Source organism: Mobula birostris, chromosome 3, assembly GCF_030028105.1.
Source record: "Mobula birostris isolate sMobBir1 chromosome 3, sMobBir1.hap1, whole genome shotgun sequence".
Classification (NCBI taxonomy): Eukaryota; Metazoa; Chordata; class Chondrichthyes; order Myliobatiformes; family Myliobatidae; genus Mobula; species Mobula birostris.
Genome location: NC_092372.1, coordinates 227,373,341 through 227,385,995, shown reverse-complemented (window position 1 = coordinate 227,385,995; position 12,655 = coordinate 227,373,341). Strand labels below are relative to the sequence as shown.

Genomic DNA, 12,655 nt, shown 5'->3' with positions numbered 1-12,655 from the left:
CATTTCCTTGGGTTTGGACACCAAGGTCTTTCTGTACGTCAGTGGACCTGGACACCAAGGTCTCTGTCTATCAGTGAGTTTGGACACCAAGGTCTCTCTGTGTATCAGTGGACCTGGACACCAAGGTGTCTCTATATGTAAGTGTTTTTGGACACCAAGGTCCTTTCGAACATCATCTTAGTGTTAACACTATCCACACCCCCACTGCCGGGATATGATCTGACTCCTTTTCTGTCTGTCGAAGCCTGCCAGGATCTCATCAACAAGATGCTCCAATGGACGCCCTCAGACCGCCTCGCACTCAGTGACATCCTCATCCATCCTTGGATGCTCCCGGCCACATCCTTCCTCTTCCAGAAGGTCCGGGTCTTCTTGGCTGAGTCCCCGCCAAAGAAACAGGAGAAAGCGGCAGCCAGCGAAGGTTAGTGTGGTGGGGCTGCTCCTTCTGCACCGGCCATTATACACTGGGCTCGCCACTCCGCCCAATGGGGCATCACAGTGATCTAGAGATCCCTGGGTGGATCCCGACCCCTGCTGCTGTCTGTGTGGAGCTTGCCCAGTCTCAGTGAGACATCTCATTAGAGTGACTCTACTGCAGCTCGGGGCACTCCAGAAGTCAGAGATCAGTTCTGGTGCCATTCTGTGCGTCCTCCTCATGGAATGCATGGGTTTTTTCTGGGTGCTTCAGTGTCCTCCCACAGTCCAAAGACCTGCCGGCTTGGTAAATTGGTCACTGTAAATTGTCCTGTGATTAGGTTACAGTTAAATAGGTTCATCCAGGGTTTCTTAGATGCGCGGCTTGAGGGGCTGAAAGGGCCCACTTGCACCGTAACAATAAGGAAAGTAACCGTGGGCTTCCCCTGGGTGCTTTGGTTTCCTCCCAAGTCCCAAAGATGCACAGCATCAGTGGGTTCACTAAATTATCCATTCTGTAGGTCAACACACTTTCATCTATGTAACACCCTCCTCACCTGGATCCACCTATCACCTGCTACCTCTTGCTCCACCCTTCAATCCACAGGTTACCTCTGACAAGCTGTGCGGTGATGGCCCAGGTGGTGGTTGGGGGGTGGGGGGGAGGAGTGGAGAGGGGGAGAGACTTGAGTCGATCAACATTTCACTGACTTTAATGGGAACTGTGCAAAGAAAAAACAAACATGAGGCCAGCAGGGCTGCTAACTAGAACTGTCAAACTAAAGCCAGCACCCATACAGTAGCATTCCTTAACATCAGGTTAAACGACACACACAAAATGCTGGTGGAATGCAGCAGGCCAGGCAGCATCAATGGGAAGAGGTACAGTTGACGTTTTGGGTCGAGACCCTTCGTCAGGTTAACAGTAGTCTTCTTTCCCAGAACCAGGACACTGGTAAGTGGGGAGCTTAGATGTTGTTGGGCTTTTGGTCAAGTCTCAACAAGACTGAAATGAGAGAAAGAGAGTTAATTTTTAAAATTTATTCGTTTATGGGATGTGGGTGTCGCCAGCTAAGCATTTATTGCCCATCCCTAGCTGTCCTTAAGAAGGTGGTGACGAGCTGCCGCCTTGAACCACTGCAGTTGCTGAGGTGTAAGAACACCCACAGTGCTGTTATGGAGGGAATACCATGATTTTGACCCAGTGACAATGAAGGAATATGTTTCCAAGTCAGGATGGTGAATGACCTGGAGGGGGATTTCCAAGTGGTGGTGTTCCCAGGTATCTGCTGTTCTCGTCCTTCTGGAGGTAGTGATCACGGGTCCGGAAGGTGCTGCCTTAGGAACTTTAGCGTGTTGTTGCAGTGCATCTTGTGGATAGTACACACTGCTGCAACTGTTCGTTGATGGTGGAGGGATCGGATGCTGGTGGAAGGGGTACCAATCAAGTGGGCTGACTTATATTGGATGGTGTCGAGCTTCTTGAGTGTTGATGGGGCTGCACTCACCCAGGCGAGTGGTGAGTATTCCATTACACTCCTGACCTGAGCCTTGTAGATGGTGGACAGGCTGTGGAGAGTCAGGAGGTGAGTTACCCGCTGCAGGATTCCTAGCCTTTGACCTGCTCTGGAGGCCACAGTGTTTATCTGGTTAGACCAATTCAGTTTCCTGTCAACGGTAACCTCCAGGATGTTGATAGGGGATTCAGTGATGGTGATGCCACTGAATGTTAAGGGACGATGGTTAGAGCCTGTCTTGTTGGAGATGGTCATTGCCTGGCACTTGCATTGGCTGGAATGTTACTTGTCAGCCCAAGCCTGGATACTGGGTATGAACTGCTTCAGTATCTGAGGAGTCACGAATGGTGCAGAACGCTGTGCAGTCATCTTTGAACATCCCCACTTCTGACCTTATGACAGAAGGAAGGTGATTGATGAAGCTGCTGTAGATGGTTGGTCCTAGGACTCTTTCCTGAGGAACTCCTGCAGTGATGTCCTGAGGATGAGATGATTGACCTCCAACCACCACAACCATCTTCCTTTGTGCCGGGTGTGATTCCAACCAACTGAGGAGTTTCCCCCGATTCCCATTGACTCCATTTTAGCTAGGGCACCCTGATGCCATATTCAGTCAAATGCTGCCTCACCTCACCTCTGGTATTTAGCTCTTTGGTCCATGTCTGGACCAGGGAGGTGATGGGGTCAGGAGCTGGGCGGCCTTGATGGAACCCAGACTGGGCATCCGTAAGCAGGTTATTGCCGAGTAGGTGCTGCATGATAGCATTGTTAATGACAGGGGAGATCTGGCGTAGTGGTAACTACCACTGGATCAGCAATATGCTGCTCGAGTCCCATCCTGGCAGATGGTGAATTTGAATTCGATAAAAAGATCTGATGATCATTAAACCATGTTGATTGTCATAAAAACCCATCTGGTCCACTAATGCCCTTTAGAGGAGGAATCCTGTGTCCTTACCTGGTCCGGCCCATGGCTCCAGACCCACAGCGATATGATTGACTCTTGTGCCCAGCAAACCGTTCAGTTGCATCCAACTGTTAAACACCATCACAGTCAAACACTAATTTGCTGGAACGTGCCTACTCATGAGTGTGATTGCTGAACCCATTCTGCAGCTCACCTGTCTGTCTTGTGACAATCTTCCCCCTTTCTTTCCAGCCCAGATGAAAGTCAGATTGGTTTATTATTGTCACATATGCCCAGGTAAAGTGAAAAATGTGTCTTGCCTAACATTCATACAGATCAATTCATTATAACAGTGCATTAAGGGAAAATAATAACAGAATGCAGAATAAGATGTTAGTTACAAAGTGCAAGACTCCATTTGTGTGGTACCCAGGGCCCATTCAATGGCCTTATGACAGATATTCTTGAGGCTGGTGGTACATGGATCCCTTCCGTACATCACTCGATCTCCTTGACCCACTACTGTCATAAAGGAGGTACAATAGACAATAGGTGCAGGAGTAGGCCATTCAACCCTTCGAGCCAGCACCACCGTTCACTATGATCATGGCTGATCATCCACAATCAGTACCCTTTTCCTGCCTTCTCCCCATATCCCTTCACTCCGCTATCTTTAAGAGCTCTATCTAACTCTTTTTTGAAAGAATCCAGAGAATTGGCCTCCACTGCCTTCTGAGGCAGAGCATTCCACAGAACCACAACCCTCTGTGTGAAAAAGTTTTTCCCCAACTCCGTTCTAAATTGTCTACCCCTTATTCTTAAACTGTGGCCTCTGGTTCTGGACTCCCTCAACATCGGGAACATGTTTCCTGCCTGTAGCGTGCCCAATCCCTTAATAATATTATATGTTTTAATAAGATCCCCTCTCAGCCTTCTAAATTCCAGTGTATACAAGCCCAGTCGCTCCAATCTTTCAACATATGACAGTCCCGCCTTCCCGGGAATTAACCCAGTGAATCTACGCTGGTACAGGAGCATCAGGACTAGGACTGTCAGACTGGCTAATAACTTCTTCCCTCAGGCATGAGACTTTGAATGGCATAAGACATAGGAGCAGAATCAGGCCATTTGGCCCATTGAGTCTGTTCTGCCATTCCAACATGGCTGCTCCTTTTTACCTCTCCTCAACCCCACTCCCCAGCCTTCTCCCCGTAACCTTTGATGCCATGCCCAATCAAGAACCTATCAATCTCTGCCTTAAATACACCCAACGACCTGGCCTCCACAGCTGCCTGTGATAATAAATTTCACAAATTCACCACTGGCTAAAGAAATTTCTCCACATCCATTTTAAATGGATGTCCCTCTCCTCCTAGACTCTCCCACCATGGGAAACATCCTTTCCACATCTACTCTGTCCAGGCCTTTCAACATTCAAAAGGTTTCGATGAGATCCCCCCTCATTCTTCTAAATTCCAGTAAGAAAAGACCCTTCCTAGTATGATAACCCTTTCATTCCCGCAACCATCTTTGTGAACCTCCTCTGAACCCTCTCCAACGCTAGCAAATCTTTTCTTAGATGAGGAGCCCAAACCATTCACAATACTGAAGGTGAGGCCTCATCAGTGCCTTATAAAGTCTCAGCATCACATCCCTGCTTTTGTATTCTAGACCTCTTGAAATGAATGCGAACATTGCATTTGCCTTCCTCACCACCGACTCTGCCTGCAAGTTAACCTTCAGGGTGTTCTGCACAAGGACTCGCAAGTCCCTTTGCATCTCAGATTTTTGGATTTTCTTCCCATTTAGAAAATAGTCTGCCTCCACAATCTCTACTGCTACCTCTTTCAGAACCCCAGGGTGCAATTCACCTGGTCCAGGTGACTTATGTACCTTTGGGTCTTTCAGCTTTTTGAGCACCTTCTCCCTTATAACAGTAACTGCACTCACTTCTCTTCCTTCACACCCTTCAACACCTGGCACACTGCTAGTGTCTTCCACAGTGACGACTGATGCTAAATACTCATCTAGTTCATCAGCCATCTCCTCGTCCCCAGTTATTATTTCTCCTGTCTCATTTTCTACTGGTCATATATCCACTCTCATCTCTCTTTTATTTTTTAACATACTTGAAAAAGCCTTTTCTATCCACTTTGATATTGTTTGCTTTCATATTTCAACTTTTCCCTCCTAAAGATTCTTTTAGTTGCTCTCTGTAGTGTTTTAAAAGCTTCCCAATCCTCTGTCTTCACGCTAATTTTTGCTTTGTATGCCCTCTCTTTTGTTTTTACATTAGCTTTGACTTCCCTTGTCAGCCACAGTTGTACTATTTTGCCATTTCAGTATTTCTTCATTTTTGGAATTCATCTATCCTGCACCTTCCTCATTTTTCCCAGAAACTCACACCATTGCTGCTCTGCTGACATCCCTGCCAGCAGCTCCTTCCAATTTACTTTGGCCAACTCCTCTCTCATACCATTGTAATTAACTTCACTTCACTGAAATACTGCTATGTCAAACTTTACTTTCTCCCTAGCAAATTTCAAGTTGAACTCAATCATATTGTGATCACTGGTTCCAAAGGCTTCTTTTACCTTCAGCTCCCTAATCGCCTCTGGTTCATTACATAACACCCAATCCAGTATAGCTGATCCCCTGGTAGGGTCAACGACAAACTGCTCTAAAAAGCCATCTCTTAGGCATTCAACAATCTCATTCTCTTGGGATCCATTTCCAACCTGATTTTCCCAATTGACCTGCATGTTAAAATCTCCCATGACCATCATAACATTGTCCTTTTGACTTGCCTTTTGTATTTCCTGTTGTAACCTGTGGTCCACATTCCAGCTGCTTTTGGGAGGCCTGTATATACAGTAACTGCCATCAGGGTCCTTTTACCATTGCAGTCTCTTAACTCAATCCACAAGGATTCAACATCTTCTGATCCTATGTCACATCTTTCTACTGATTTGATGCCATTCTTTACCAGTAGAGCCACGCCTCCCCATCTGCCCATCTTCCTGTCTCTCGATATAAGGTGTAACCTTGGATATTCAGCTCCCAACTACAACCATCCTTCAGCCACGATTCAGTGATGGCCACATCATACCTGACAACCTGTAACAATGCAACAAGATCATCCACCTTATTTCTTATGCTCTGTGCATTGAGATATCACACTGTGAGTGCTGTATTTGCTACACTTTTTGATTCTGCAGCTCTAATGCATCAATACTCACCCTGCTGGCTTCAATTTTATCCTATCACCTGCCTGTCCTTCCTGACAGTCTGACTGCACACTATCTTTGCTTTTATACCATCCGTCCTATCCTGAGTCCCTTCACGTCTGGTTCCCACACCCCTGCCAAGTTAGTTTAAACCCTCCCCATCAGCTCTAACGAGCCTGCCCACAAGAATATTGGTTCCCCCCGGGTTCAGGTGCCACCCGTCACTTTTGAACAGGTCATACCTTCCCCAGAAGAGATCCCAATGATCCAAGAACCTGAAGCCCTGTCCCCTGCACCAGCTTCTCACCACGCATTTATCTGTTTCCACCCTCACTGGCACGTGGCACAGGCAGCAGTCCAGAAATTACTACCCGGGAGGTCCTGCTTCTCAGCTTTCTACCTAGCTCTCTAAATTCTCTCTTCAGGACCTCATTGTTTTTTCTTCCTTTGTCATTGACACCAATATGTACCAACACATCTGGCTGCTCTCCCTCTCTCCAGGAACCCTGACCCTGGCACCTAGGAGGCAACATACCATTCGGTGTCCAGTTCACATCCACAAAAAAATCCTATCACTACTGCTCCCTTCTTCTCTCTCTTTCCATTCTGCACCACGGACCCATGATCGGTGCCTGTAACCCAGTTGCCATGGCATTCCCTGGGAGGTCATCCCCACAACAGTATACTTATTATTGAGTGGAGTGGCCACAGGGGTGCTCTGCACTAACTGCCTATTCACATTTCCATTTCTCCTGACGGTCACCCAGCTACTCGCCTCCTGCAGCTTAGGGGTGACCACTTCCCTGTGACTCTGACCGATGACCTCCTCACTCTCCCGTATAAGCCGAAGGTCATCCAGCTGCTGCTCCAAATCCCTAACACGGTCTTCAAGGAGCTGCAGCCGGATGCACTTCACACAGATGTAGTTCCCTGGGAGACCCTGGGTCTCCGGACTCCAATATCCGGGATGAAGAACACACAACAGCCAATTACTACACTAGGTACAGCGAGAGAGGGAAAAAAATGCACCCTAACAGAAGCTTACCCAGAGCCAAGGCGTCTTTCAGAATCAGAATCAGAATCAGGTTTATTATCACCAGCATGTGACGTGAAATTTGTTAACTGAGCAGCAGCAGTTCAATGCAATACATAATCTAGTAAAAAAACCAAAATAAAATAATAATATATGAATTACAGTATACATATATAGAATAGATTAAAAATCGTGCAAAAAAACCAGAAATGCTATATATATTAAAAAAGTGAGTGTCCAAGGGTTCAATGTTCATTTAGGAATCGGATGGCAGAGGGGAAGGAGCTGTTCCTGAATCACTGAGTGTGTGCCTTCAGGCTTCTGTACCTCCTACCTGATGGTAACAGTGAGAAAAGGGCATGCCCTGGGTGCTGGAGGTCCTTAATAATGGATGCTGCCTTTCTGAGACACCGCTCCCTGAAGATGTCCTGGGTATTCTGTAGGCTAGTACCCAAGATGGAGCTGATAAGATTTACAACCTTCTGCGGCTTCTTTCGGTCCTGTGCAGTAGCCCCTCCATACCAGACAGTGATGCAGCCTGTCAGAATGCTCTCCACGGTACATCTATAGAAGTTTTTGAGTGTATTTGTTGACATGCCAAATCTCTTCAAACTCCTAATGAAGTATAGCCATTGTCTTGCCTTCTTTATAACTGTTGGGACCAGGTTAGATCCTCAGAGATTTTGACACCCAGGAACTTGAAGCTGCTCACTCTCTCCACTTCTGATCCCTCTATGAGGATTGGTATGTGTTCCTTCATCTTACCCTTCCTGAAGTCCACAATCAGCTCTTTCATCTTACTGACATTGAGTGCCAGGCTGTTGCTGTGGCACCACTCCACTAGTTGGCATATCTCACTCCTGTATGCCCTCTCGTCTCCATCTGAGATTCTACCAACAATGGTTGTATCATCAGCAAATTTATAGATGGTATTTGAGCTATGCCTAGCCACACAGTCATGTGTATGTAGAGAGTAGAGGTGCACCGGTGTTGATTGTCAGCGAGGAGGAGATGTTAACACTAATCCGCACAGCCACGAGCCAGTCTGACACATCAACTCTCACCATGAGCCTATTCCTGACAATGACCACCCCCTTGTCCCTTCTGCACGTTTAAACAAGCATCACCGACCTACGGGAAACCTTGTCAATGTGGCCTATTCCTGCCGTTGACTGGGCCATCAGAATACCATCACCAGTGAGGTCTCGTCACTAGCACAGTAAGCTGTTTACCGCTTACCTGTGCTGCACAGTACATGCATTTTTAATTATATCCTATTAATTTACTTGTGGTAATATTTTGTTTTGGGTGCTGTGTGTGATGTGGGTGCACTGTGGTCCAGAGGAACATTGTTTCACTTTGTTACATCAGAACCTGGTTTAATATCATTGCCATATGTTGTGAAATTTCAAACAAGAGAAAATCTGCAGATGCTGGAAATCCAGTATATTGTGCGTGTTGCTTGGAGGAACACAGCAGGCCAGGCAGCATCTATGTACGGTTGATGTTTCAGTCCTGCCGAAGGGTCTTGGCCCGAAAGGTTGACTGTACTCTTTTCCATAAATGCTACCTGGCCTGCTGAGTTCCTCCAGCATTTTGTGTGTCTTGTGAAATTTGTTGTCTTCTGGCAACGGTACATTGCAATAAATTACAGTAAGTATAATCAGTATAAATATTAGATTAAATTAGTGCAAAAAGAGAGGAAAAGTACTGAGGTAGTTAGTGTTTATTGTCCATTCAGAAATCTGATGGCAGAGGGGAAGAAGCTGTTCCTTCTGAGTGTGTGTCTTCAGGCTCCTGTACTGTGTGTGCATGTGTTTGTGTCTTTGTGTGTGTCTGTGTGTCACACGTCAGATGACAATAAACATGAACTTGAACTTTCAAGCTTTTGTATCTTTCTGCCCAGTGGGACAGGAGATAAGAGAGAATGTCCTGGGTGGGTGGGGTCTTTGATCATGCTTGATTTTCTTTTGTCTTTTGATAGATAGATAGATATACTTTATTAATCCCGAGGGAAATTGGGTTTCATTACAGCTGCACCAACCAAGAATAGAGCGTAAATATAGCAATACAAAAACCACAATCAAACAACAAAATGCAAACTATACCAGATGGAAAATAAGTCCAGGACCAGTCTATTGGCTCAGGGTGTCTGACCCTCCATGGGAGAAGCTGCACGTTCGATGGCCACAGGCAGGAACGCCTCCCGTGCTGCCAAGTGATTACCCAAATGGTGAGAAAATACAAAAATCTGAAGCACAAAGGGACTTGGGGTACTTGTGCAGGATTCCCTAAAGGTTAATTTGCAGATTGAGTCTGTGGTGAGGAAGGCAAATGCAACGTTAGCATTCATTTCAAGAGGACTAGAATAGAAAAGCAAAGATGTAATGTTGAGACTTTATAAAGCACTGGTGTTCCATACCCTATAACAGGTTATCGAACCACCAGAAATGGAAAACAGCTTTAGAAACATAGAAAATAGGTGCAGGAGTAGGCCATTCGGCCCTTCGTCCCAGGGTTGGACACACTGATAACTTCCCACCGGTCACACCTTTTCCACACTGCGAGAGCCACTGATCGAATTCACCTGACCAATCCTCCAAAAATCCACCCTTCTGTGGGCACAGCAAAGCTCATCCAGTGTCTAAACCATGTGGGTCTGTGTATCAACCAGCTGACCTTGTATTTATCTCAGCATGCTGAGCACCAAGCTGTCCATCAAATAACGCCGCCCTCGGTCACCATGGCGACTCACGAGCTGCTCGTTACTCTCTCTCTCCCTCTTTCCATGGCAACCCAGAAGCTGACAGCAGCAGTCAGGGTCCTTGTAAAAGTGTAAACACGAGCTGAAAGGCAGACTCCGCCCCTCTCTCTCAGCAGAAATCCAAAAGTTAGTCTCAGTCCTCTCTTGTGCCTTAAAGTGACTGTCCACAGCAAATATGAACCCCAGGGGTACATAACACTGGTGAGGCCTCACTTGGAGAATTGTGAGCAGTTTTGAGCCCCTTATCCTAGAAAATGTGCTGAAACTGGAGAGGGTTCAAAGGAGGTTCACGAAAATGATTCCAGGATTGAGTGGCTTTCTCATATGAAGAGCGTTTGATGGCTCTGGGCCTGTATTCACTGGAATTCAGAAGAATGAGGGGTGACCTCAACCTATCAAATGGTGATAGGCCTTGATAGAGTGGATGTGGAGAGGATGTTTCTTATGGTGGGAGATTCCAAAACCAGAGGACACAGTTTCAATAGACGGGCATCCTTTTAGAACGAAGATGAGGAGGAATTTGGGGCTGAGAGGAAAATTGGATCAGCCATGATTGAATGGTGAAGCAGACTCGTTGGGCCAGATGGCCTAATTCTGCTCCTGTGTCTTATGGTCTTACATTGGCTGCTTTACCGAGACAGCAAAATGTGCAGTCAGTGTCCAGAGACTTCAGATGCAAAATACTGACTGTCCATTTCCTGCCTCAGACGCTGATTGACCTGGTGAGTTTTTCCAGATGCTGATGAGCTAAAGGGTGTTAGGTTTTGTCCTGTCCCACCTCTCTGCATTTAAACAATGATTCTCTCCGAGCACTCAAAAGGCAAGTCCTCACAGCAAGTTTGTGAACACAATGCACACTTTGATCGTAATTGAAAGATCTAAGCCCGCAGATGCTGGAAATCTGAAACAAACCCAAAATTGTAGGAACCACTCAGCGTCTGTGGAAAAGGAAACAATCGACAGTTGAGATGTCTAATAAAACAATGACGTGTGAAAGGACAGAGTAGAAGTTCAAAATAAATCTAATATCAAAGTACATACTTGTCACCATACACAACTGAGATTCATCTCCTTGCAGGTGTACTCAATAAATCTTTAGATAACAACTATAACAGAGTCAGTGAAAGACTGCACCAACTGGACATTCACCCAGTGTGCAAAAAACAAAAAGAAAGAAATTATAATAAATATCGAAAGCTTAAGATGAAGAGTCATTGAAAGTGAGTCCACAAGTTGTGGGAACAGTTCAGTGATGGGGTGAGTGAAGTTGAGTGAACTGCTCTGATTTCGAGCAGGGGTTCCCAACCTAATGGCAGAGAAAGATTGGGAACTCCTGATTTAAAGATACAGTAAAGAGGTTGATGTAAAAGCTGTCAAAGGTGGGCCAGGGATGTAGATGAAAGTGGAAATCAAACAGAGAGTGCTGACAGGAGAGGACAGTGGACCATGGGAGAAAGAGAAGGAGGAGGGGCACCAGAGGGAGGTGAGGAGAAGAGAAGGGGTGAGAGGAACCTGAATGGGGAATGTTAAAAGGGTGAAGGGGGAACGGGGAGAAATTGGCGGAAGTTATAGAAATCACTGTCTATGCCATCAGTCTGGAGACTATCCACAAGGAATAAGAGGTGTTCTCCTCTAATTTGAGTGTGGCCTCATCGTGGCAGTAAAGGAGGCCATGGGCAGACATGTTGGAATGGGAATGGGAAGTGGAATTGAAAGGGGTGGTCACTGGAAAAGCCTGTGGTGGACAGAGCCAAGGTGCACGACATAGTAGACTCCAGTCTACTTCGGCTTTCACTGGTGTAGAGAAGGATGTAGGCACTGTATGCAGCAGACTCACAGGTGAAGTATCAGCTCACCCTGAAGGCCTGTTTGGGGCCCTAGATGGACCCAACTCTTGGTCCCGGTGCTTTGTTTGATTCAGGCAAATGTGCTACAAAGCTTTTGTACCAGCAGATCTACCTGTGTAGTCAGTTCAATGGCGAGTGAAGCTGTGGCAGTAACAGATGCTGTCTTCTCATTACAGGGGGGCATCTTCCACTGGCAGGGGGCACAGTTGCGAAGAGAGTCCTTGTCACTTGCAGCCCTGGCAGACAGAAGTTGGCATCGCCACAGAAGATGGGTCCAGGCCTTATCACACCACTGGCACAGCCCGGTGTATGGCGCCAACCTGTGTCCAGAGAGCGGATGCCTGCCAGCCGCCCAGGTGAGCTCTTCACCCGGGTGCCCAGACCTCCGGCGGCCTCCAAGCCCCCCACCTGTCCCAGTGCTCGGAAGCGGTCGGTGTCGGCCTGTGTGAGGAAGGTGGAACTGGGCGGCAGGGTCCCGGGTTCCCAGGAATGGACCCAGCGACTGGATCTCTCCAAGTCCTCCCACCACATGGTCCCACTAGCCCATTACCTACCCCACCGGTTGAAAGGGTTTTAAATCAGAAAATTCCCACCCCTCATCGTCTTCCCTAAAGATTCTTCCTCTGTGTCTGAAATGGATCTGTTGTTGTTCACCAGTTCTTGTATCAGGAGACATTGACCAATAAAAAAAAGCACAACTGGCAGCCTCTGTGTCTCAAGTTCATTGTCATATGCACAAGTACTGTACACGTATGACCAGATGCAATGAGAAGCTTACTTGTGGCACCACAGACATAAGTCATTCTCCTGCCTTCTCCCTGTAACCTTTGACAGTAATGTTCCCTATAATTTTTTTCACAGCTGTGCAGACCAACCATTGTCCTGAGCACGGCCTGAAAACTGTGCAACACTTGAGATTTTTTTGTAATATGTATACGATAAATAT

The 12,655-nt window shown here is 46.7% G+C and overlaps 1 protein-coding gene across 1 annotated transcript in view; it reads left to right on the top strand.

Moving 5' to 3' along the window:
- Positions 1 to 12,404, top strand: part of LOC140195739 (testis-specific serine/threonine-protein kinase 5-like) — a 67,091-nt gene extending 54,687 nt beyond the window's left edge. Inside the window, exons 8-9 of the mRNA XM_072254444.1 lie at positions 245 to 421; positions 11,886 to 12,404. Coding sequence (XP_072110545.1) covers positions 245 to 421; positions 11,886 to 12,286 — 578 coding nt within the window. The 3' untranslated portion in view covers positions 12,287 to 12,404. The remainder of the gene's footprint in view (positions 1 to 244; positions 422 to 11,885) is intronic.
- The last annotated feature ends 251 nt before the right edge of the window (positions 12,405 to 12,655 follow it).